Source organism: Lepidochelys kempii, chromosome 13 (genome assembly GCF_965140285.1).
Source record: "Lepidochelys kempii isolate rLepKem1 chromosome 13, rLepKem1.hap1, whole genome shotgun sequence".
Classification (NCBI taxonomy): domain Eukaryota; kingdom Metazoa; phylum Chordata; order Testudines; family Cheloniidae; genus Lepidochelys; species Lepidochelys kempii.
In genome coordinates, this window is record NC_136392.1 from 16,848,935 (window position 1) to 16,876,339 (window position 27,405).

Here is a 27,405-nt window from a genome sequence, read left to right on the forward strand (position 1 = left end):
AAACTGATTTGCTGCCGGGTTACTGTGGCTGCCGCTGTTTCCCTTCGGCTGGAGAGCGGGGCATGCGGGGCATGCGGTGGCCTCGCTGGTGGAGAGGGGCGGAGAGCTCCCTTACGAGCTAAGGCGGCTGCCGAGTCCTTCCCGAGAGCACTGGGCATGCGCCAAAGCTCTTCCGGGTCCGTATGCTTCCCCACTCGCCCGCACGGGGGTCACTTCCGGCTGCTTGGGCGAGGACGGGGGTCTGTAGCCGGGGCACCGGTGGCTTCCTGCAGGCGCGCGGCGGCTGGTCGCGGGACCCGGGCCCGGTTTCCCCTCGTTGCGAGCTGTGAGTGAGGCGGCCCCAGCTGGGGAGAGCCCCGAGGGCGAGCAGGGCCCTGTCCCAGCCGCCCGTCCCCGGGCGGTCCCTCTCGGGTGCCCGCGGGTGGCTCCTGGTCGTCAGCGCTGCGGGTCCTTGTCGCCCCCCGCTTCGCCCGGCTCTCGTGCGCCTGCCGGTGCGAGGTGCCCGGCCGGCCCCGCTGCGGGCCCCCGGGGCGCGGGCTCTGGGTTTCGCTTTCACTCGCCGGGGGAGGTTTGTCTGGCGAGGTGCAGCCCTGGCGCCCAGCGCCCCGCCAAGCACAGGTGCAGAAGGGCCCGAGAGATCTCGGGCTCCCCTTGGTTTCCCTCAGTCCCAGTAGTGTGATCGGAGACTTCCTCCTCCCGGGGGGCTGGGCGAAGATGCCGCGAAGGGTGGTACAGATCTGCCCATGGAATCGTTTTGGAGACGTTGTATGGCCTGTGTTGGGCAGGAGGTCAGACGAGGTGATCCCAATGTTCCCTTCTAGCCTCGGGATCTATGGGAAGAACCGCATGCCACGACGTAGTGTATACAGACAAGGGTCTTCCACTGACTATCTCATGCACAGCAGGTTTTGAAAAGGGTCCTAAGGGTCCATCTACATTGCAAAAATAAATAATTAAATTCCCCTAACTCCCAAATGGCAGCGAGTCTCAAAGCCCAGTCAACAGACTTGGGCTCACTGTCGGGCTAATGATAGCCGCATAGATGTTTTGCAGCTCTGAAATCCAGGGGGGGAGGGAGAGAGTTCTCAGAGCTTGAGTTCCAGAGGGATCAGGAATATCTGCATTGCCACTTTTAGCCCTGTAGCCTGAGTCAATTGAGGCTTGATGCTGTGGTGTTTGGTTGGTTGGTTTTTGAGTGTAAACATACTCTGAAGGAGTGGAGAGGATGGGAGCCCATGTAGATAACTGAAGGCCAGCAATGATTTCTTATAAAGTTTTTCCTGACTTTGTACCTGTCCCAGGAAGGCTCAGAGGCAGAATTAGCTGATGATTAGCAGTGGAAGAATATTCCAGGAGAATGCTCTCTTTGAAAATGTAGAATTGGCAACATGTTAAGTGAGGAGAGAGCTCAGTTTTCCCAAACAGCATACCATGGAAACAGGATTGAGAAGGATGCTAGGTTAGATCAGGGTTTCACTCAATTAGCTATAGGTTCAGAAACTGATTGAGCTGGGTACACTGGGTCAGTTTATTTTTTAGGTTCAGTTGAATTCGGTTTAAAATAAAAATAGCTGCCTGCTCGATGAGACCCTGTTGCATGAGCCTCTCAACCTCAAATTGCTATTCAGGGGATATGCCTGTGGGTTTGTGGTAAAATTATTTTGATGGTTCAGCCACATTTCATGCTGTGTAGCTCAGTGTAATATGAAAGCTATGTTCTCACTTTCTGGGTCAAGGAATCCCTCTTATAAAGTCCTGATTCAAAGAGCTAATGAGTATTTTGAATGGAACCAATTTGTGTAGTTAAGATTTATGGCAGAAATAGCAGGGGGATTTTCTTCTGTGGGTCAGGGGATTTTTCTTTTCAGATGATTTAGAAACCTTTTTGAAGACTAATCTAAGACTGGGTGGGTTTTGTTTATTCTTAGTGGGACAGAATTATTTGATTTCCCTATAGATTGCTCTGAAATTGCCAATGGTAATTCAGCTTTTTCTAATGTAATCACACTTCTGAAGGTGGCACATTTATTGTCTTATTGTGCTTAATATGTCAGCTAGTTTTCTTTAGTTTTGTCATTTGAAGAGTTTTAGTACTTCTGGGACACCACTTCTTACCTGAAATACTACAGTTTATAAGCAAACTGATGGCTTTGGTTGAGAGTGATACATGAATGTACCTTGTAGTCTTCTGTCTTTTAATAAACTTAATCATGATCTAGGATGTCTTAACATTCAAAAACATTTTTGTGTTAAGCATTTTCTTGTGCTCAATACAATACTCTTCTTTTTTTAAGTGTTGGTGAAAGCCTTAGAGATTGAAATTGGGAGAGGGATAGCTCAGTAGTTTGAGTATTGGCGTGCTAAACCCAGGGTTGTGAGTTCAATCCTTGAGGGGGCCATTTAGGGATCTGGGGCAAAAACTGGGGATTGGTCCTGCTTTGAGCAGGGGGTTGGACTAGATGACCTCCTGAGGTCCCTTCCGACCCTGATATTCTATGATTCTGTGAAATCCTGTTGCCACAAATGGCAAGTCATGGGAGCTGGAGATGATTATGAATGTCACAGTTCATAAAATCTTTACGAAGGACTTACTTGTCTTTAGGGGACTTCCTAATCTTAATGCCCCATTCATGTAACTGCTGTATCCTACAATTTTTGAAAACAGAGATGGAGGTTAGGATATCTGATCCAGCTCCATTCTAGTGCAGGATTGTTCGCAGTTTAAGTCTCTTATCAAGACTGGTTTGAAAGTCCCAGTTGATTGGAAACAATCAGAGCTCTTTTGCATAGCCTAATTATTTAATTTGGGAGGGAGGTGGTGGTTGAGTAGTGGCATTCTGCTGCTTTTGTCCAGTTCTGTTTTATACAAATAAAGAAATAACTTTAGGGAAGGGGCACTAAACTCATCCTGTGGAGAAGACTCAATTGCATTTTTATTTGTGGATCTTGGGCTGAGGTATGAATTTAGGACTCCATATTCCCTGTAATTCACAGCAGAACTCTCACTGATATCAAGAGGGAAGCTTGCACAAAGATCGCTTGTAAACAACTTCTAACTTGTTGTTTGTTCACTTCCTCATTGTTGTATTCAGCATTACTTGGTGAAAGAATATTCTTGAATTTGGGACCATTGAAATTTGGGACCTTTGTTTCTCTTTCTTCTTCGTCCTCTTTTTCCACCCTGTTCTTCTTCTTCCTGATGCATCTTCTGTCCAGCAGAAATTCTCATTATCCTCTCTCTCTTCTCCCCCTCCACCCCCCCGGGCTTCATTCCCATCTGCTAAAATGATCAGCAACTGAATAATTACAGGTGGCATTTACATGGGCTTAATGTGGGTTGGGGAGTTTACACTTTTGAGTCATTGTTTCAGGTTGACTGCAGACTCAGAAAGACAACACTCCATTGATTTACATTTGGCTCACAGTTGGGAGGTTTTCACAACCATAAGGACTAGAAGTATATTTTCTTTAAAAATGAGAGGTTGTATTCTGTAGAATCTGGATGACATCAGGGCCACACAAATACATCTCAGTTTCGGTAGCATTTGGAAGCCAGTGTAAAGGGCTTGCCTATGCAGGAGCCATCAAGTCGCTAAAGTAGAAACACAAATATTAATACACTTGTAAAAAGCATAAGTAATGAAGGTTTTGTATTACACCAGCATAACGGGTCCAAGCAGGGCCCCTACTAGCTGTTAGAAGTAGGGATCCCAGCTTTTAATGTAACTGCCAGTTTCAGGCTAAAATCTTGGCTGTGCCACTTGCTGCCCCCTGCCTCTTGTTCAGTTGCATGTGACCTCTTCCACAGTTATAAGATGCATGTCAAGCCGCCCCACCTGCTTGGCAGGGTAGGATATGCACAGCTGGATAAGATATCAGGAGCATACAGAGGCTTACAGATAAGGTACAAATAGAAAGACTAGCGTGCTGGGCTGTCCAGTCCATGCAGTTAGAGAGAATCACAGCAGAAGTCCTGAGTTAAGTAGAAAGAACCCTTTTGGAGCAGTTCATGTTTGTTTATATATTTTTTTTCTGGAAGAAGCAAAATAATAGATTTAAAAAGTCTCTGATTATAGTTCTCTTCATGCAATTTAACTCATTAGCCCCAGAACAATATAAACAGGTCACTTTGTTTTCATCGCACCACACCCTTGCTTTTACTCATCAAACCATTCTATTCTTATGGACCAAAAAGCTCTCTTTAGGCTCACGTGCACCTGATTTCTTTGGGGCTAGGGATGCCTTGCCAGATGGGACTTGGGGAAATTGTTGTGGACCCATTGCTGGGATTTAACTCCCAAATGTCTATATCAGTCTCTAGCTTGGCTTTGTTCTAGGATGCAGTTGGAGAAGAGTGTACAACGGCTGTGAAGGGCTCTCCAGGGGGCACCAAAAGACCAGTACACCTATTACATGGTTACAGAAGCCTGAAGAGTTTGTGGTTGGGATCCACTGTTCTATGCACACTTTCACAGGCTCCTGTGGGTATGTGGAATTACAGGCATGCTGGAGTAATACAGCTGTAATGACTTGTCTTTGTTTTTTCTTTCTATTCCAGAAGAATCACAGTTACTGAAAACTTGTAAAAGGCTCAGTGATCCGCCTGTTGCAGAATAACCATGGAAGAGACGAGGTAGCCACCCAAGAGTGAGCCAAAGTCCTGTTTCAATGGATACGAAATATAAAGACGATTTATTTAAGAAGTATGTACAGTTCCATGAATCCAAATTGAATGCTTCTGACAGCAAACAGCGCCCTGTTAATGATGAATATCTGCGAGTGGCAGCATCAGCCTTACTCTGCCTTCCCAAGATTGATCCCTTTTATAGATTCCGGTTGATTAAATTTTATGATATGGCTGAAAATTCCCTAAGATCCCTGAAATCCTCAAATTTACGTTCTCTCCATAGTGCATTCGCTATGCTGGAGATAGTAGGAATTAATCTCTTTCTTTACCCTTGGAAGAAGGAATTCAAAACTATAAAGGTAAGAAGTCTCACATATGGTGGTAATACATTAGAACAATGATTTGTAGTTTCATCTAACTTTATTCCTAAGTATTTTTTACATTGCTGAAAGGTGACAGATAGGCAGTCCTGGAGTCTGAAATCCTCTCTGTATCCATAAAACAGGCACAACAAAAGCAGAATCAGTGCAAGCTTCTCCCCCTCCCTTCAGCCTACTGTTGTATCCTGACTTTGACGGCAGGGGAATACCGCTAGGGTGAATGGATAGTTGACTTTTAAGTTCACTCAATATTTGCCCTTTTTGCTAGCACTGCTATTAATTTAGCACTAATTGCAATGTGCACTGTTTTGTGAAGTAGACACTTGTTTACCAGGCACTGGATTGGGAACCTCAACTCCTTTCACAATGGCAAGCAAACTTCTTTAGTTTGTTTTAAGAACATCTTTCTTCATTCCTGATCACATGGAGCCTTGATTTTTTTAATGTCCTTTCAAATTCCTTACCTGTGTCGGGTCTTTGTTTGAGATTGATAGTATTTAAAACCCTAATATACTTCTCATCATATGTGCTATTTGTTTAATACTTTTATATAGCTCAGCTTAGAGTAGACCATGGAAGCAGACTAGTTAGCGTCTCTTCCACTGCCAGTTTGGAGTCTGGTCTTGTCTTTGGGTTCTCATTTATACTGGTTCAAAGCTGCAGTGTTTGAGTTGTGAACACCGTAGGTGAAATTTTAAATCCAGACAGAAAATTGTTTTTGGAAAGTTGCCTATAAATACTTCTAATATAGCCTTACAAAGCTATACTAAACTATTTGACAGTGTCCTTTAAAAGAAAAAATTCATGGTGCATTGAGTAGTTTCTATTACATCTTGGAGAGGTGGGGAGGGGGAACTATTCCAGACTTGTAGAACTCTACATATGTCTAATTCCTCATTGCACTGAAGTCCTGAGTGGTAAGATCTTGACTATTCCAGTCTAGGGCACCTCTTGGGATGCTAACATTGTAGACGTTGGTCATATATTGTGGTTCTTTTTACCACTATGTATAAGGTTGACAGATCCAAATAATTTCCACTTGTGACCCAGTATAGGATTTGAACTCCAGTCAGAGCAAACATCTCAGCTATGTTGCATCACAAGGGATATTTCTTATGGATCCATATGTTTCGTCGTCCCCCACAAGCCTTGTTTTTTACTGTAGACTCTTGATATATAAAACATGACTAAGGCTTAAGAAAATGTAGAATTTACCTTCCATTTCAAACACTGTAAACCATCATCCTCTTTTGGAGTCAATTTTGTCAACAATATTGAAGGCTGTTAGCTCTGGTCAGACTGAAATATTTCACTCACTGCTACACCTCAGCTCAACGTTTGAGATTTTGTTTAAAAAAAAAAGTACTAAGAAGTTTTGAAGTGAGACGTCTTCATTAGCTTTTTGACGCATAGTCATTTGAAAGAAAAAACTGTAAGTATGTTGTACAAATTGACTTGAGTGAACTCCTTGCTTTAAAATATTATGATTGTCCCTGGCCAGATATTTGCATTAAGCTAAGCAGCTCAGAAGAAAGGTCAGTTGGTTCCCAAAAATAAAAGATAAGTTTGGGACAGTGTTTCACAAAGTTGCAAATAATTCATTTGGCTGCTGTGTTTTTCTGTCTGAATCAGTGAGCAAGTGCTTCTTGAGTTTCTCAGAGTGGGTAATCCCATAGCTTTGGATGTTTAGAAAAGAGTGTACCTAATAGACCTTTGTAAAAGTTGGCCTAGAACACACTTGTATTTACATGCGTGTTGCATCTTAGGCTTGTATTTTTAGCTTCTTTCCCAGGAGACTTGCTCCTCCTCTTGAGGAATTTTCTGTCCTTAATAATTATTAGCATGTGAAACACCTTTCATCTGAGGCACTTTGCAAATGCACGTAATAAATGTTACGTCCATTACAGATAGGGCAGCTGAAGCACAGATTATTGTCAATGCTTCATGGCTGCAGAATTTGCTATAAAATCCATCCCTTCCTGCAGAGGTGTGCTCCAAATATGAACTGTCATTTAAAAATGTTTCAAACACTTATAGTATGAAGAAAACCTTTGAAATGTGAACAACATAAACCAATGCAGCACTCTCCTCTCCGGTCTGCAGACATCCTGAAGTATTTGCTGAGATTTGAACTAACATCGTTCATTTCAGTATATCGGATAAGTTTTTAATGTCAACATTAACTATTTCACTGACTGCTTTAGCAGAAATATCCAGTTAATTTTGTGATCCCATATTCCCAATATGGCCACAACTTTCCAGATTCTTAAATATTTAGCTGTCCACTACCCGCTTCTGAAACCTCCACCTTCCCCCCCCAAAGCTTGTACAGTGCAGTTGTGTTGTAAATTCAATTTCTGGTACATTAAAACTGGAATACTTAGGGGAAGCATAAAATAAACAATTTAATAACAGGAGGATTACATGCTGATCATATGGTCTTCAAATTTAAGCAAAACCTTTCTTTTTTGGATTTATCTGAAGCTGATGCAGAATGTTTAGTCTGTCAAACAGGAATGCTGCAGAATTTGCGTTCAACTTTTGTGGAGTACACGTAGTCTTTGATTGTCATAGATTGATTAGATAGGACTCACAAGGTACCTATATTGTACCCAGCATTGTAGTGTCTGAGCATCTAGTCCACCACTGAGCTTATAACCTAACTTTTTCCTTTATTTTCCCCCTTCCAGACCTACACGGGACCTTTTGTTTATTATATAAAGTCCACACTACCTGAGGAGGATGTAAGACAGATTCTGAACTACATGGGGTATGTCCAAGAACTGGGAACCATGTATAAGCTCAAAGAGCTGGTTGATGACTTCCATGTGAGAATGGTTTCATTTGAACTCTTTTTGGCAAAAATAGAGTGTGAACAACTGCTTGAAATTCACTTGCAAGTGAAGGATAAAGGTTATTCGGAGCTTGATGTTGTAAATGAGCGAAAAAATAGCAATGAAGATGTAAGAGGCTGCTCAGAAGCTATGAAACGGCGCACAGAATGCAAAGAAAACTTGAACACTTCTATGGCACGCATGGTTCTTCAGAAATCTGCTAGTGAAAGAGCCTCTAAAGATTACTTCAAGCCAAAAGTAAGCAAGCCTTCTAAATCCGTGGATACATATGACAGCTATTGGGAAAACAAGAAACCACCATTGATGACTTCATTGAGTCTCAGAAAAGAACCAATTTTGGTTGATACAGAAGATGACATTAAAGATGAAATAATACGTCCATCACCATCTCTTCTTACTATGTCAAGCTCTCCACATGGGTGTTCAGATGAATTTTTGCCAATTTCATCCCATCCCAATGGCATGTTAAGAACAAATGTCCCCTACAACTCCTATTTTTCTGCTCAAGAAGACTTAGACTTATATACTGATCCTGATTCTAGAAGTATGTTAAACTTTAAAAGACAAGAAGCTAGTAAACCTGATGTATGGCTAATAAGAAATGATGTCAATCCCATTTACCACAAACGTATGCATCTAGCCAAAGAGACAACTTCCCTCAAGTGCCAGAATTGTGGCATAACTTGCGGCACTTCTGTTTGCCAAAAGTGTGAAAATCTGCTCATCTATAGGCAGGAATATCCAGCAGTGAAACAGAGCAGTTATTCAAGCAAAACAATTCCAAATGATGGCTTGTCTCCTGGCTCTGCTTTAAGAGAGAAATCTCAGTACGCATTACAGACTCAGAGTCAAGAAAGAGCTGCTCAACTCAGTTCAAAATCCAAGCCTTCAGGCACCCTGCGCTGTAGCTTCTGTAACCGATCTGGAGCTGCAAACACATGCACGTTCTGTTCAAAAGTCTCATGTGATGCTTGCCTCAATGCTTACTATTATGATCCCTGCTGTAGAAAGAGTGAGCTACACAGATTCATGCCTAACAATCAATTAAACTATAAATCAACCCAGCTGCCCCACCTTGTTTATAGATAAACTTGAAAATCTGTGTTTGAGGGGATAAACAAGGGCTAAAAACACATGGAATTTTCTGATTTCACTGGTAACAAATATGATACTGACCTCTTTATATGTAAATATAAAACAACCAGATGTGTGCAGTTTTTGGAAATACATTTCAATGATTAGTGCCAGTTTCAGTTTTAGTGGCTTCACAAATGCTGCATATACATTAGAGTTCATGCTGCTACCATTTAGGTGATTCTTATCCGATAACTGCTTTTCAATTAGATGGGAGAGAAGAGCACATTTTCCTTTAAAACTTGGCAGCTGTTGCACTTTAAATGACACCACACTTTTGTTATTACATTGCAGTTATTGCCTCACACAAATAAAACTACATAACAGTATAAAATCAAGAAATTAAGAGCAACATTTTCAGTGTATTGTGAAATCACTGTCTGTTTTGATAGAGTAACTTTAAAATACTTGCAGGAAGTATTTGCAAATTGCTTGGTTGCCAAAAAGGACTAATTTTTGAAGAGTTTGGCTGCATTTCCTGAGCTCTAAAATGTAAACACCGGGACAACTCCTCTTCATGTCTTCATGTTTCTTCTTCTCCCTTCCATCCCCCAAGATGTTTATCTCAAACTTATACAATCTGAATTTGAAAAGAGTTCTTGCTTTATTTTCTAGTATTGCCATCCTACTGGTTTTTACTGTGTGGTATCTTTAAAAGGTGAATCTGTATACATGTCACTTAAATTATGCCTGGAGTGTTGTCTTTCCAGTTGAGTACTGATTTTATTCATCTTCTGTTGCACATTTATTAAATCCCATTCTTTGTACTGTAAATAGGTGATTTGGAAACAGTTTATTTTTTAATAAATAGATTCAATGTGTTGAATTCTAAAAGTGGTAAAATCATTGTAACTATGAAGCCTCTCTGGGTTATTTGTTCGGATGGCTTCCCTTTGTTTTTGTTTGTTTGTTTTTTACATGTACTGTATTTCATGGTTTACTACAGTCACTGTGGCAGACTGATATTATTGGCTTAGAAAGAGTTTTTCTTTGCTTCCTCCTTTAAAGAACTCAAAGCTCTCACTCAGGAGAGACCTCTCCTAAATTAATTGGAGTCTTACCTGAGTAAGGACTGCGGGATTTTGGGCCTAAGTGCGCATTTTCTTCCCTTATGCTTATGGGAACTATGTATGCATAGATGATACACTCTGCATCTAAATCCACTGCAAAGTCTATAGCATAGCTCAGCAGGTAAGGCAGTGATCTGATTAAAATTCACAGAGCTTGTATGACTTCCATTGGAGTAAATCCATCAGTTGTAGACGTGAATTGGGCAGTAGAACTGGCAGTAGAACTTATTATTTATTTATATGACTGTGCCTAGGAGCCCTAGTCCTAGACCAGGATTCCATTGTGCGGGGTGCTGTACAGTTTGGCCCACAGAACATGTAATAAATTAAACTGCATCTTCTATGGACAGACTTTAGTCTTAGAGGAAAAGAAAATCTGCAAGAGCCCCCTTTTATTTTCTTTTACATTCAGACAAGCTAGTTAAGACAAAATATTGGGGAACTTAATCTGAGTATTGGAATCAAACATTTAAAATATCTAAAATTATTTAAAGTGTAAATTAATCCACTTTGCACTAAAATAATACGTTTTTGAACAGTTTGATTCTAGGTTTTTTGTTTTTTTTCAAATATCCATTGACTCTGTGTGGAAAAACATGCATGAATGATTGGTCACCAAATTTGTCTTATTGTTTTGGGTTGAGGGGAATTAAATAGGTTAATATTGTGAACTTACTAAAATATTTTAGCCATAAGTGTGTCAGATATACAAAAGAAAAAGTGAAACTTGATTTTGTAGAAGGTTAAGAGAGGCTATTGTGACTTGCATTAAGATATAAAGTAAATGGCATGTGGTTAGCTATCAGAAGACAAATCCAGTGACTGCAACTGGAAATGTTATAAACATGTATTATCTTGCTGACTCTGAAGGCTACAGCAGGGGTTCCCAAATTTTTTGTTGGCATGACCCCATTTTAATGAATTCTTTCCTGCCAGGACTCCAGATAACATGGAAGATGCCATTTTGTAGAACAACATGGCATGCTCCATGCATTGCGACCTTGTCTGCACTGTATGTGCAAGGTCATGCTGCATGGAGCAAAATGGTGTCTGTCCTCTGTGACCCCATGTACTGACGGTGCATTGTGACCCACAGTTTGGGAACTGTTGAGCTAGGCTCAGTATTGCTTAAATGAATGATAAGGTTTTCAAAATCTTAATGGCTTTTTTATAAATACACGTGTGTGTGTGTGTATCTGTGTGTATATATATATATGTATAAAATAGAACACATGTAGATACAGTATGTATATAGTGCAGAATTTAAAACAACTACTAAAACTACTACTAAAATACAGTCTGTTAGGGTGGCTCTCATTTTGGTAGTTATTTTTTCTGTTCATCTTTCTGAAGTGTCATGCCTGTTTTGGCTGCTATACAATGTACCTTCTAGTTCACTAGTTCAACTTCCATATTGCTACTTTCACTACAGTAATTAACTAAAACTGTGATGCCACGTAACTTACACAGTGAACATAGCAGGGACTACTATATTTGCTTTAAAAAGGAAAAGTCCTGTGTTTATATCTGTCATTGAATACTGTAGTACAAAACTGTGTTGAATTGCAAGTGATACCATGCTCTATTTTTTGTGTATCTTACTGTATGAGGTTGCTGTGATTGAGACAGTAAAATATATGCTAACTTAAAATGCAGGTGTTTTGCATCTGATTTCTGTTAAAACATTTGAACATGTTTTGGAGCCTTCTCTTAAAGGCCTGTGTCTTTATGGAGTGTGGGAGGGGGAAGTTGAGTGCATTTAGATGTCTCGTATACACGCTTTGCACAAAGGCTTCTCGTTTGGGCACTGACTCGTGTGTAAGTGTATGTCAACCAGGAGCCTCAAGTTCAGGAAATTTGAGAATGTCTCTTTAAATATAGACTCTTTAAAAAGTAGGGGTTTTTTTTGTTTTTTTGTTTTTTTTTAAGAAACCTAGCAGCATGATTTTGCTTGGTCCATAATGTGAAGATTGGCATGTTGTTTTCTAAGACTATATAGGATATACAGAGCAGATATGTATGGTGTGAGAACCTCCTTTAGTTTACTTCTCAGACTTGATTGACTTCACCATTATGAGGACATAATATGTGCTGTTTTTAAAGTCAGCTTCCTGATGTACATACATATGCTATAGCTTTAGTGTAAAATAAGTGGAACTATTCACATGCTTTTTTTGGCAGTTGAGTTGAACTTGTTGGCTGCATCCTATTGGTTTTGGAGTAAAACCATCTTCCAAATTCCAGACTAGACTGCCTTTGGGTTTGAATACATTTTAAAACTTATGTGAATGTCTGTCTTAAACCAGTAGAGGCCCAGTCCTGAAAGCCATTTATTTCCAGATCATTTGAGAAATCAGAGTTCCAGATGCATGTCTGGGAGGATCAGGCCCAAGAAGCATAACTAAAACATTCTTGCAGTGGCTCACATCCTAGACTTCTGTGCATGCAGAGCTAATGTATTTCTCATGCGTGTACAAAAAATTTGTTGCTTTCTTACTGCCTGACGCTTCTGGTTATGGTTCAATTTGTTTTGCTTCCTCAATTGCCTTGATAAAAGTTAAGACACATTGTCAAGTATTTGATATTGACAGCTGGTATAATTTGCACTAAAGGTATTCTATGGAGGATATTCCTCTGGGTTCTAAACACCTTGTGTGTTTTATTGAAAAATATCCAACAGTACCTGCTAAAGGCTATAATATATTTGCCTCTTTTTAAAGAATATTGAAGAGATTTTAAAATCTTAGTGCTCCGATCTCTGTGGTGATTATGATGTTGCCAGCATGCTGAGCCTCTGAGTGAGACACAAAGTTGGGTGTTAGACAAAGTAAGGTAACATATCAAATGTATCTATTTAGGCTATGGTCCAGCTTCCTTTTAAAGTAATTGAGCATTGGATCATACTTCTAATGTGTCAAGTATTGTAGTAAGTAGATAGAAAGAGAGCAAGGCTAGGAAAGCTTAGTGTTTTGTTTTGTTTTTTGTTGGATGTTCTACACCTAATTCTGAAAATTATATAATTTTGTTATTTCTTCAAGGTCAGCTTTATTAAGACATCTGTGCTTATTCTTATGAGAGAGCTTTTAACTTGAATGCACTGTTTATCTATTCTTTATAATTACACTAGTTTTTTACAGCTGTACCCATCTTGAAAACATTCTTTGGCAATGGCCTCTTCCATTTGCTGTTATCCTTCCCTGTCCATTTTCAATTAAAATAACTTTCTGCTTGTATGCACCAGCATCATGACAGTTGCCTCATTGTGCTCCAGAGTACAAAGGCATAAATTACTGGATCAGGTAATCTGTCTGACCCTTTGCTCTGTCTAGGTGTGATGCTGAGGATCCTTCAGTGGTGGTTTTGTTCTGAAGCCATGAAAACTTGTAGGTACACTATATGGTTAAGGTTTCACAGGTTTGTGGGGAGACGGGTGGTCGAGCCCGGGAGCAGCTCCTTTCTCTGATAGGCTTACTTAATAGGTTTCCAAGCATGTGGTAATGTGTGGAAGATAATATTGCTCCTTACAGCATCATAAGATCTTTGGGATGGGAATAAAGTCTGTTTATACTGTGCCCAGACCCAGTTCAGATTGTTGGGACCTTTGGGCAATAACACAGCAAACCCTCTAGTATGGCTTTACAGGTACCTGTGCTGTGGAGCAGCTAACAGCTGCTAGTACGCTTGTGTGGCAAAAGGTGTGTTTCACCGGGGGAGGGAGGAAGCATGTACTTAACACAGGTTATTAACTCCAGTGAGCTAAGTGATTAAAATAGCAGTGAGGACGTTAGCAGCTCGAGTTAAAGCCTGTAGGGTTGAATCGAGCTGCTAACCTGAGTTAAGAACACACACGACTTTCTGCAGTGAAGACAAAGACAAAGTCAGGGAAGCAACATGTAAGGTTGGGCTATCCATGTGAGGCCACGAGAGTGAAATAAACTCTTGTGGAATTGTGGGCACAGGCCCTGTGTATCTGATGGCACTGTGCGTAGGGAAGATGGGGGGCCCAATTTAGAAAAAAATTAATTTTTGTTTGTTTGTTTAATTGCTTGGAATCAAAAAGGATTCTTTTCTTCACACATAGGAATCTGGAAGCCACTGGAGCCTAGATTCTAGTTAGCTCAAGGTAGGTCAAATGTTAATTATTTTAACAGTGTCTATTAGTTACTAATAGGCTCCTTTCTTGGCTGCTGGTCAGATTACTACTATTCCTGTAATTTTCAGTCTAAGGTGTACATTTTCTGTGGCTAGTTTCTATCAAAGCAATTCCTGATTTACGGTGAGAATTTAGAATGTTTTCTAAACTTTCCAGAAATGTAGCAGTTTTTCCTTGCAGTGAGTTTTCAGTGGATCCAATTCTCATCAAAGACAATATCAAAACTCCCCTTAGCCTCAGTGGTGCAGGAGCAGGCCTGAGATGTTTAGTATAATGAGTGTTCCAGCTACTTGTTGCCAGTTGAGGCCTGCCCTGTTCCCTGCTTTGGAAGTGGCTTACAAGTTCAGACTCTTACTGGAGAAGACTTTCATCTTCAGCTAGGGTTGCCAACTTTGTAATATTTAAAAACTGGACACTCCCTTCACTTTACCTTTGTGTGGGGGGTGTGGCTTTCTCCTCCCATTGTGCTGGCTCCCTGCACTCCTGGGCACATTCTGCCACTCTACCTGGCAGCCGCTCCGGGCAAGGAGCGGGACGGAGCCGACTTCTGGGGACAGGAGCCAAGCATGCCGGGGGGAGGGAAAGGAAAGGCTTGGGCTCAACTTAAAAAAATACTCCTTTTGGTGGAAAAGAAACTTTTGCCTTCCCTAAATAGGGCCCATTTTATTTGCACTGCTTTGTATGTAACAAGCTCTGTTTTAACTATCCTATCTAAGAGTTTCACACTACACTATTGTAAACCAAATTGCTGTTAACAGCTCAACAACACTGAGATGCAATATTACACATCTCATTATTGTACATGCACAAATTCTACCCTCTTATTTACTTTCAAATTAGGCTAGACTATGAGCTCCGGGAGTGACCTAGTTGAGGTTTGTTGCCAGAGGCATAGGTAAGCCAAAAACTCGGATAATCAAAACAGCTGCTACCAAGCAGTACATCTAAAAGTAACAGCCTGTTTACAGGTCTCTAGTTAGAGTCAAATTGAACCTCCTTGTAGGAGAGGAGGGAGAGAGAGAATTCCCACAAACTGCCTGGCCTATTCCCACGTGGTCTGTGATTGACATATCTCAACCCATCCCTTGTGCACTGTAGAAAGAAAGCACTCCGTACTTGTAACTTGCGTGGTCCAGTAACTGCTAATCTACTAAAAATCACAAGGAGGATCTGTATAACACATCAGTCCTTAGCATATACACTAGGAACACTATTAGACACCAGCATTGACACCCTTTCTGACAGCCTTGTGGGAAACAGTCAACACCCAGCCTTAGAGAGGAAAATATTGAAGGCTCTCCAGTTGCTAGAACACAAAGTGTTCAACTCTCAAATGTTGATAAGTACAACATATAGCTGCTGAAGAAGGGAATGGTCCCAAAGGAAATGCAGACTCTGTCTATCATAAACCTCTATGTGTATGTGATTTGAAGTGAGGAGTTGATGATCTTACTAAAACCACTCCTTTACTCAGGTGTTATGTAATACTTCTGTTTAAAACAGGTACTTTTAAAATGTAATGAATTATATCAAAGAGGAATGATAGGTGAAGTGTAGAAAGCAACTCTTTAGATTAATAAGATTGCATGCTTTCTTGAAGGGATGAGAATATTCTAATACTAATACCTTACACATCAATATATGTGTAATATTTTCATAGTGGGCTGTGTCTGATTTAAAATGCCAGCTGTTACAGAGGAGCCGTTGGCTTAGTGGTTGCATGCCCCCGTCCTTTATCAAAGAAGCACCTTCACATAAGACCTCTTTGCAGTAGCTTGCCCTAAACCTTCAGTATCCACAGTCAGTACAGGAGCCCTCACGGCCTGAAAACAAGTCCCAAAACATTGACTAATTCCATGTTTAAACAATCTCAATCTCTTTACTCTTTAGCATGTAAATTGTTCTGTTGGAAGACAGGGTGCCTCTAAGATTCTCCAAGAAGAGGAGATGGGAAATGGAGAATGAGCAAGAAATATATAGAACCTTGCACCTGTAGGTCATTGGTCCAAATCTGCATGAAGGCAATAGTGATGAAAAGTTACCCTCTGATGCCTTTGTGAAGTGAATTTGGTGAGTCTCAGCCTAGTTTCTCATCACAATGAATTTTCTTTTGAGTCTTAGCAAAGATGCAAAAAGTGAGCGGGCATGGATACTAAATAACCCTGTGACTCTGATTAGAATACCAGTGCATATTCCAGTAGAACTTCTCAGTGGCAGTCTGTGATTGAGAGGAGAGAAAGACATCTCCGCCCCCCAGTAAACCTTGCTTGCCCACACCGGGTGTGTCTGTGTCCCCTGAGAGTCTGGGCAGTGAATTTTTTAAAGATACTGATTTATTATCAGGTAGAACCAGGCACATAGTGTAGTGTTACAGTTTATGGCCTAAATGCTTAAGGCTATAGAAAGCCTGGAGTAGAAGAGAAATAGTGGATTTTTTGGGGTGGTGGCAGCGGTGGGGTGTCAGCCCCAAAGAGACTGTGCTAGGGGTATGTAGAGCTTGATGCTTCTGTTCATGGCAGCCTGGGGGAAGGGCATGACCGGTAGATCTGTGGCTGTGTGGATTCACTGGCCACAACTAATGTTATTTTACTCTGACAGAACCATTGTCCCTCTCAGCTCCTATCTACCCTATAGGTCCTGTCCAAAGCCTGTTTAGTCAGGCTGTATTCATGAGAGCAGGATTAACCCTTTATGGTCCTAACAGATCTGCTTAACACTGTGTAAACACAGTAAAATTTCACCAGATACTCAGTTCCATCACATCCCCTTGGAAAACTGTCATGTTAGCAGCCAGGGCATGTGCCCATGGTGTGTGTGTGTGTGTGAGGCTCAGTTACCTTCTCTGCATTGAGATTTTATATGAAACAGAGACTGCCACTTCCATTTCTCCTTATGCTGTGGGCTCCTGTGTTTGATTCTAGCATGTAAAATGAAGGACACTGTGGGGGCATCTTTTTTCATGTCCTCTTCCAGGACAAGATGGAATCCTCTGGCCTTAATGGGCATCTGTAATCAGCTAGCTTTTGAGATGAAAAAAGAAAAGAAGAAAAGCCAGAAAAGCCAGGGACTGAATGAGCATGGAGACTGACCTACCCTCTCCCTTCTAGAGATGGCAGCAGCAGATCAGGGTTGGGGCAGCTTTGCTGTGTACCTACACTGTGCTCAAATGAGAACCCTTTTCCAGGGGTGCCAGTGTGGCACCGGTCACCAGTACTAAATTCTCCTATTTTTTTTTTTAATCAAACCCCATGGAGGCAACTCTAGTATGCATGTCCTTTGCTTTGCTGTAACGTAGCTATAGATGGCACTGCAGTACCAGTTACTAGTTGCGCACAGCAGTTTCCATGTTGAAGGCATACAGCACTGTGACAGTCTGATTTGGGGGGTAATATCAGTTCTGGCCAGTTTCTAAAAGGTACATTTATTTGGTTTCTGCAGTGAATTAGTTGCACAGTGTGGACAATAATTAATGGTGGAAAGGAGAGAAATTTACTTTAAGGAATGAGAGCAGGATAACAGTTAAAGACAACACAGTGGAAGCTTTACAATGTAGGAAATTCTGTTTCCAGTGTGAAAAATATTGACTTTAGGGGGAAAGCTATTGGAAAAATACTTTGAAATCAAAGAGATCTGATTTTCCAGAAAGCTCTCTCTGCTCATATTAGGTACTTGTGTATGTTATAATTAGCAGGTGCTAACTCTCCAGGCTCTCCTCTGTGGTGCCTGAGACACCTGCATTAATGATTTAGGGCCACAAGATGTTGCCACAAGTCCTCTCTTGCTGTAGCCCAAAGAGTACAGAGCAGGAATTTGTATGAAGCTCCTGAACAAGGTTGGTGTATGGTATTGACCAACTACAGGTACCAGGCAGGGGCTGTCACTGTCTCTGTTCCCTTCCTCCACTGAGGATTTTGAGCTTGTGTGTGCAGAATAGAGTAGTGTATTTCAGATACCAAGCAGAAGAAACATTAGAATTAGTGAGAAGTTAACACACAAGCAGGTGCAGCTATTCTGCCCATATCTCTTTTCACAAAGAGTAGAGGGTCTTAAGTAGTGTGGACGACCTTGCGCAGACTTGGATAAATGTCACCCTGATCTCTGTTTTGCCTCTGTGCACAGATAGTCTCCAGGATCCCTATCATCTTTCTTCTTCCTTAGCTCTGGTAGTTTAAACTCCGCAGTTCCCAGCATCAAGACTTTGTTGAAATCCATCTCTGTCTCCTTCCACAAGGTTAGCAGAGATCATTGCCACGCAGTGCAAAAATGTAGACACTTTTCAGGTTTTAAAATGTTCCCCATTCACTCTTATTCCTCTGTTTGACCCCCAATATCTGAAATACACTGAAATCTCTGACCTTACTGTCTTTTGCTTGACATAAAAATCATGGGCATGCTTTAGAGATGTGCATACACACACACACAAATCATCTGCAGCCCGCAAGCCTGTAGTGTTTTAGTCTTTGTTTGATGTGAAGATTTTACCAGTTTAGAGCCTAGTTAATTTTAATGGTGCAAAATAGAGCATGACAAATGCATTGCTGTGTGTACTACAGTGAGTACTGAGAGTTGCTAATAAATGCGGTGGTGTTCTATTTTTAAAAAACAAACCCTGCTTCTTAAGGGGAGGGAGAATGTAGGTACCCAGATCCTTGTAGTTGAGCCCAAAAGCTTTTGGACCAAATGCAGCCCTGGTAAAACTCCACTAGTTGCAACCAGGAATTAAATTTTCCCTTCTTGTTCAATGCCTGCTGTAAAGTATAACTATGTTAAGTGTCACAGTATCCTATCTACTCTTACAGACTAAGGTCTGACCATTACTATCCCCTTGTGCTGAATCCACCAAATGTAAGTCTGAACAGGACATGGTGATGGACACATTCAGCACTTTTGTTTCATTCAGAGATAGTCACACCATGTTCTGTGCAGGGGATAGAAAACAATATCCATATCCATAAACTCCCTATGATGAAGTGGGAATTTTCCGTAATTTTATGAATCCTAGGCATGCCTCAGTTTTCCTCTGCATGTGGCATTGCTAACCAGTGGGTGCAAAAGCATGAACATTGCTCCTGGAATGGCACAGCAGACAGGAGGTGTGTGTACTTGTTGGGGGGAGGGGGGGGAATGAATAGGATCATAACGAGCTGGCTGAAACCAGCCCAAATCTACATAGGGTCCAGCAAGAGAAAGAGATGCCCCAACAACTCCACAATCAATACCTAACAGCAGGAAACCCCAGCAAGTGGGACTTGTGAATGAAGCTGAAAAACAAGGTGGACAGGTAAGTGGAAGAAGGGTGTGTGTGTTTGGTTTGGTTTTGGTTTTTTTAGGATCTCAGGTGCCTGGACAGGGCAGACAAAGGGTGGAACAGAGAGAAACGGAGGTGGAGCCCATCACAGCTTGGCTGGCCCATCAGGGCACTGGATTGACCCGGGTGGACAATGGCTTAACTTCTGCCTCTCTGTGTTAACCTCTGGACTTTAAGTTTCTGAATGCCAGGTGACTCATAATTGGTTATCTTGTTTTGGAAAAGGCTTCCTGTGTCACTCTGACTACTCACTGAGAGCATTGCACTCTGAAGGGGCAAAGTACAAGCCTCCCAGAGGAATTTGGCTTGGCTGTATTCACTGTAGGGAGCCACAGAGAGAGAGAGAGACAGGGAATACTTGTGCCAGTGGCCCAATCTGTAAACTCTCTAGTGTAGCCGCTCTAAGCCGACAGGAGAGAGCTCTCCCATTGACTTAATCCACCCACAATGAGTGGCGGTAACTACGTAATCGGGAGAAACTCTCCTGCCAACATAGCGTTGTACACCACCAGCGCTTAGGTTGGTGTAATTTATGTTGTTCAAGGTGGTGGTTTATTCACACCCCAGAGTGACCTGAGAGATACTGTCATAAGTGGTAGTGTAGACCTAGCCTCAGAGTCTTGGAGGGTACGGGCCTACTCCTGTGGAACTGTGTGGGTCCTTGGGGCCTGACACACTAAAGGGGTCATTCCCAGAGGACTGGCTGGGGCATAGATCAGACCCTGTGACACTCCCCCTTCCACATACACTCCCGCCCCAGTTCTTTTTTCAGGCCATGTGGCTCTGCAGTTAGGGCAGTAGGCTGTCGGTCAGTAGGCCTGGGTTCTAGGATCAACTCTGCCATTGACTGTCAGCACAGTCTTGAGCATGTCACTTTATTTCTGTGCTTCGGTTTCCTGATCTGTAAAATGGGAGAGAATGAATTACCCCAGAGCAGGTCTGAGCTTTATTTCATGTCTGTAAAGCAATCAGAAGTCCGCGAATGAAAGGTGCTATATAAATGACATAGTCTGAGGAGGTAAATATAATTTGCACACCTCTCTGTGACAGACGTGGCAATTTCCTGCAGTAGCTTTAGGACATCTTACTGCATTAAGTTTATGTATCACTGTGGGTGAGGGTTCGTATATAATTCCATGGGGGAGGGGGATCACAGCCCTCCAGGAACTAAGAACAGTTGCGGGACAGGGAGGGGGAGGTGATTAGGCAAATTCACTCAGCTTGTAGACTCCAGAGAGGTCCCACCACCTGAAGAGGCTCATGTAAACTGGTTCAAACTGGACTCTCCAGAGCCCAACAGGCAGAGAAAGGACTTCTGGATAGATAGCCTGGGATTAACCTGACTCAGAGGCTTCTTTCTGATCCTGCAAACACCCAAGCCTTTCTGCCCAAGGAGGGCCCCAATCCTTCCTGGGAAGGGTTGGAAGGATTTGGCTTATTGATGCACTATAAGACTGAGGGGTGACCTCTGATAAGCTTATTAGCCTGAATGTACATTCCTTCATTGTTTTTTATATGTTTTCACTGTAATGCCTTCACCTTAAGAATAAACACACTTGCCTAGAAAGGGCTGTGTGCAGGGCCGGCCCACAACATTTTGGCACCTGAGGCAGGGAGGTCAAATGACCCCTCCATGCCCCCTCACATGGGCCAAAACTTTTAAAGGACTCAATTCTGCTGCCTTCTTGTTCTACTCCTCTCATGGTATTGCTCTGCTACCTACCCCAATAAAGGAGAACTAACAACTTAACATTTTTGAACAAGGCATTTTAAGTAACATTTAACTTTCAAACGCCTGAACAGCAAATGTAACTTTTCTTGTCTGCATAGTAAACACTGGCATTTTTCTCTGTTTGAATAATCAAAGTGGTGCTTTCCGTGCCCTCTTAGTTGCAAAGATTTGAACTGCTTCCTGAAGGTCCACAGTCTGGGCCAGCTCACGCCCTATTGAGATGGTTGCAAGGCCGACCAGCCTCTCCTGTGTCACTGTGGAGCATAATGGTGACTGTCAGAGCATTTTCTAGAAAGTATTGACACTGATGATACTGCAGGAGCTGCTATGACAAATGTGCTTCTTAAAAAGCTGGAAGATACGGGAATTGCGATAGCTGACATGAGAGGTCAGGGCTATGATAATGGTGCCAACATGAGAGGAAAGAACAGAGGAGTGCAGACACTGATCCGAGAGTTAAACCCTCGCTTTTTTTGTCCCATGCAGTTCTCGTTCATTGAACTTGGTGGTCAGTGATGCAGCATCAGCTTCTAGTGAGGCTGCTGAATTTTTTAATGTAATTCAAAGCATCTATGTATTTTTCTCTGCATCAACTCATCGATGGCAAATTTTTGAAGCAACATCTGGGAACATCCTCTCTGACACTGAAACCACTGAGTGCCACACGATGGCAAAGTCGAGTAGAGGCGATAAAGCCTATCAAACACCAAATCGGGAAGATAGATGATGCCATAGTTGCCATTATGGAGGATAATGCTATGACAGGAACTGTTTGTGGGAGAACAGTGGCAGAGGGAAATGGAATCACCAGAAACATACATAACTTCAAATTTTTGTGTGGCTTAGTGTTGTGGCATGACATACTGTTTGAAATAAATGTAAGCAAGAGACTCCAAGGTGTTGACCTTGATTTATGTGGAGCAATGGAACAACTGGACAAAGCAAAGTCATACCTATAGTCTTACCAGTCAGATGAGGGATTTCAAAACGTTCTGAAGAGTGCACAGAAGTTGGCAGAGCAACTTCACACTGAAGCTATTTTTCCACCCATTCAAGAATACAAGAGTCACAGAAGAAGATGACATTTTGATTACAAGGCACGGGATAACCCCGTAAGTGTGGTAACTTATAACGCTAGGCAATTTCAGCTGCTCATAGCCTCTGAGGAGAAAGCAAAAACTCAGACAAAGGCCTGTTTAGGTTGTATAGCTTGGTGGGAAACCTGCAGTTTAGGCAGGGAACTGTTCAGCATGGAAAAACTCAAGTCAGGAGGGAGAGCGGCACAGGTATCCTCCCAAGAGAGGTGACAGCTGAAGAACTGGAAGCCCAGAATGGGTGCCCTTGAGTGGCCATGGAGGGGGAATTGAGGTGCATTTGCCCTGAACTGTAATGCTGTCTTCAGACTTTCATTTGCACACATGCCCAGGCAGGCTCTCCCTACTGGAGGAGCAGAGGTTGATAGGTGATTCTGTGGTGAGGTCTGCTAGTATTTAGACCAAGGCCCTGTGTGCTTGGTAAGAAGTTGGACCTAAATTCTGAAGCTAGGCTCCCTGGATTGTGTGGCATTCTGGTGCAGCAACAAGAAATTCCATGGCTACTGTGTTTAAATATGAAAATGGAGGTTCTCATTCCATTAGATGTGACACTGAATAATGCATACAGTAATCCCAGGGTTACTTGCTGATATTCAATACAGTTTATTTGATGCTGTTCCCATGTTTTCAACGTGCTGCTGATTTTTGTATTAACAATGTGTAATGGCTTTAAGTTGTCAAGGGGAAAAGGGGAGGTATGTCACATTTGGGGCTTTTGGTACTTAAGGAAACATAGAAGGCAATTTAGGATTGTGGGTAGCCACGTTACCTGGATGTTTCTGACAAAATGATCATAAGCGAAATACTTAACAGTGCTGATATTTAACTCTGAAGCCTAAAGATGACTGTTTATCACTGACAGGACAGTTCACATATTTTAGAGCTGTTTCAGGCTGTCTGCAAGCTCAGAAAGACTGATTTAAAATTTACATTAGTTTAAGGCTCCTGCACAACTGAGAGCTAGAATCATAATTAATAAAGAGAGATGCAGGAGGACAGTTTTGCAGCCATAGAATTGCAGGCTAAGGCCCTAAGATACAGTAGAACCTCAGTTATGAACACCAGAGTTACGAACTGACCAGTCAACCACACACCTAATTTGGAACCGGAAGTACACAATCAGGCAGCAGCAGAGACTGCCCTCCTCCCCCGCCCAAAGCAAATACAGTACAGTGTTAAACTACTAAAAAAAGCGAAAAATTTTTTAAAAAAATTGATAAGGCAACTGTTTCTGCACTTGTTTTAATTACTATGTAGAAGAAAAAAAACCTTTTAACCATCTTAAAGTTTGAGCTGTATGAAGTCAATGTTCAGTTGTAAACTTTTGAAAGAATCATAGAAGGTTAGGGTTGCAAGGGACCTCAGGAGGTCATCTAGTCCAACCCCCTTGCTTGAAGCAGGACCAATCCCCAATTTTTGCCCCAGATGGCCCCCTCAGGGATTGAACTCACAACCCTGGGTTTAACAGGCCAATGCTCAAACCACTGAACTATCCCTCCCCCCTAAATGTTTTGTTCAAAGTTATGAACAACCATAATGTTTTGTTCAAAGTTATGAACAACCTCCATGCCCGAGGTGATCGTAATTCTGAGGTTCTACTGTACTCTGAATTATCCTTAACAATCAAAACTAAATGACATTCATCAAAGTAAATGAACAAAGTACATTTCTTGCTGCAGTGTATTTTTTATTTTGTTTATCCATGCATGGGCAAATTCTGTTCCGAGTACTCTGCCTGAAGAGCTGGCCTGGCACTGTGGGTTTCTGCAGAGGAAAAGGCTTCTCCAGCCTCAGGCCTGGAATAACTTTCACTTTCTCTGTATGTATTAGGATGGGTGTATGCATTAGCACATGCGATGGTTCGCTGCAGGAAGCTGCTATAGAGATCCTGCCCCCTGTATGTGGTTCCACTGCAGGCAGGCCTTTCCAGCTCTTTGGAAAAGGGAACAGGATTTGGCATCTGTTTGTTGGTGGAAGTATCACACTAATTGTTAGTGTGAACTACCCATCATATTTCTAATGCCCCCATAACTGTAGTGTCCAGACTCCAAATACAGAAATTACAACCTTGCGTTCAGCTTGATCATAAAGTGACCTTGCTCTTCACTACTCTAAACTCAGCCTCTATGACTCAGAATACTCGCACAGTACTTAATGTCTTCTCTTGTCTGTTTTCATGATCAAAGGATGCCAAGAGGGGTATTTTGCACTGTGCTGTAAAAGTAGTCAAGCTTTAGCCAGGCTCACTCTAATCTCCAGGAGAGAGTTCCATTCCTGTTCTCTCGTCATTGAGAATGCCCTGCTCCAATCTCTACAGAGCTGAAACCTGCCCTCTGTCAGCTTTGGCGTCCCTGCAGCTGCCTGGCAAGTGTACTGTGTTATAAAGTCTGGCTATTGCCAAAATGTGTGTGACTGCTACATCTGTCTCTTGATTTCAGACTGAAAGGTAGGACTGACCAGTCTGGGACCTCAGAAGAAATAAAGTGTCATGATCTGGGTGTTCACTGGCACTCTCCAGTGCCCACAGTTAAATCCCCTTTTGGCCTATCACTGCAAGCCCAAAGCCTTGTGACCAGCCTTTCATTCTTCTCCCAATGGGGACGGAGTGGGACAGGCGACGTGTATTATGAATGAATGTTGGCTTGCTAGCAATTTGATTTTGCTTTTCTGCCTGAGGAATATCACTCTCATAAGCTTTCCAGTGAAGAACTTTATTATTTCATCAGTCAGAATAATTTTCATATGACCAGAAAATGGCTGAAACCAGAGCTTTTCCTGTCCGTGTTGGCACTGTATATTTTTTTCAGTCAAACAATCATGTGGCCACATAAAAACCAGTCTTAAACACAAGTGCAATATCTGCTTAAAGTGACAGGATGAATGAAGCAGAAGTCTAATTTTTCTTTCATAACCCTTGCTCTTCTCTTTATTTTTCCAAGGTGGCTAAAAGTCCAGGTAAAGTTCATCTTCATCAATGCACAAAGGACATAAGAAATTGCAGAGCTAGGGAATGCCGTTTGATCACAGCACATTTGTTCCCTTTAAGATAACACCATGTAGCAAGCTATGAAAACAACACCCAGACCTTTCATTCTATCCCCACAGCTCAGACACCACCCTATTATGAAATAGCTGTGAACTAGAAGAGTATTGTAGGTAATAACATGTACATGATCACCAGTGGTTTTTGTAAAGGGAAATCATGCCTCACCACTCTCCTAGAATTATTTGAGGGGGTCAACAAGCATGTGAATAAGGGGGATCCACGGGATATAGTGTACTTTGATTTTTAGAAGCCTTTGCCAAGGTCCTTCACCAAAGGCTTTTAAGCAGAGTAATCTGTCATAGGATAAGAGGGAAGGTCCTCTCATGGACTGGTAACTGGTTAAAAGATAGGAAGCAAAGAGTAGGAACAAATGGTCAGTTTTCAGAATGGAGAGAGGTAAATAGTGGTGTCCCCCAGGGGTGTGTACTGGGACCAGTCCTATTCAATATATTCATAAATGATCTGGAAAAAAGGGGTAAACTGAGGTGCCAAAGTTTACAGATGATGCAAAATTACTCAAGATAGTTAAGTCCAAAGCAGACTGTGAAGAGTTACAAAGTCTCACAAAACTGGGTGACTGAACAAAAAAATGGCAGAAGAATTTCAATGTTGATAAATGCAAAATAATGCACATTGCAAAACGTAATCTCAACTATAAATATAAAATGATGGGGTCTAAATTAACTTTTACCACTCAAGAGAGATTTTGGAGTCATTGGGGATAGTTCTCTGAAAACATCCACTCAATGTGCAGCAGCAGTCAACAAAGTGAACAGAATGTTGGGAATCTTTAAGAAAAGGGATAGATAAATATCATATTGCCTCTATATAAATCCATGGTATGCCTCCAGCTTGAATACTGCGTGCAAATGTGGTCACCCCATCTCAAAAAAGATATATTGGAATTGAAAAGGGTTCAGAAAGGACAACAAAAATGATTGAGGATATAGAGTAACTTCCGGATGAGGAGAGATTAAAAAGATGGGGACTTTTCAGCTTGGAATAGAGACGACTAAGGGGGGATATGATAGAGGTCTATAAAAGGATGACTGGTCTGGAGAAAGTAGATAAGGAAGTGTTATTTACTCCCTCTCCTAACTCAAGAGCTAGGGGTCACCAACTGAAATTAATAGGCAGCTGGTTTAAAACAAACACAAGGAAGTATTTCTTTACACAACGCACAGTCAACCTGTGAAACTCTTTGTCAGAGGCTGTTGTGAAGGCCAAGACTATAACAGGGTTCAAAAGGGAACTAGATACGTTCATGGAGGATAGGTCCATCAATAGCTATTAGCTGGGATGGTGTCCCTAGCCTCTGTTTGCCAGAAGCTGAGAATGAGCGACAGGGGATGGATCACTTGATGATTACCTGTCCTGTTCATTCCCTCTGGGGCACCTGGCACTGGCCACTGTCAGAAGACAGGATACTGGGCTAGATGAACCTTTCGTCTGACCCAGTATGGTCCTTCTTATGTTCTTAAACATTCCCCTTTGTAACTCTCAGCCCACCAGGCAATGAATACCTATAGCCTGTGTTGTCACCACCCTTTGGTTTGAATGGCAGTCTTCTAATACATACTCAGTGTCAAGTTGTAATATACTGGCCGTGCAAGGAACTGTTACAGATATTACTCTCTAGCTCACAGCCTGGCTAAGGGGTCTGCTAATGCTTCTAGCTCTAGGAGTTCTACTTTTAGTTGAAGGTCCGGGATTCTAGTCCCAGATCCTTCCACCCATGTATTTGTGTATTTTATAAGTACAGCTGGCCAAAAAATTTCCTATAATTTCTTTCCCACAAGAAAATAAAAATGCTGATTTGTTGAAATCAAAACTTTCTGTGCAAACATGTTGATTTTGACAAAAATTTCATTTAGAAAAGAAACCAAGTGTTTCAATAATGTTGAAACATTCCATTTTGACCTTACTACAATGGAAGGTTTTTATCTTTCATATGGAAATTACTGTTTTATGTTAAATTATATTACAATTTTAAAAAAAAATCAAAG

The 27,405-nt window shown here is 41.8% G+C and overlaps 1 protein-coding gene across 2 annotated transcripts; it reads left to right on the forward strand.

The window, feature by feature from the left end:
- Window positions 1-9,191, forward strand: SPATA2 (spermatogenesis associated 2). Of its 2 annotated transcripts, none has more exons than XM_073309447.2 (3): window positions 1-176; window positions 4,559-4,986; window positions 7,698-9,191. In XM_073309447.2, the coding sequence occupies exons 2-3, from the start codon at window positions 4,669-4,671 to the stop codon at window positions 8,949-8,951; spliced, it is 1,572 nt and encodes a 523-aa protein (XP_073165548.1). In that variant the 5' UTR covers window positions 1-176; window positions 4,559-4,668; the 3' UTR covers window positions 8,952-9,191. The 2 variants fall into 2 exon arrangements, with proteins under 2 accessions (XP_073165548.1, XP_073165549.1); XM_073309448.1 differs by lacking the exon at window positions 1-176 and adding an exon at window positions 186-325.
- Window positions 9,192-27,405: the final 18,214 nt, after the last annotated feature.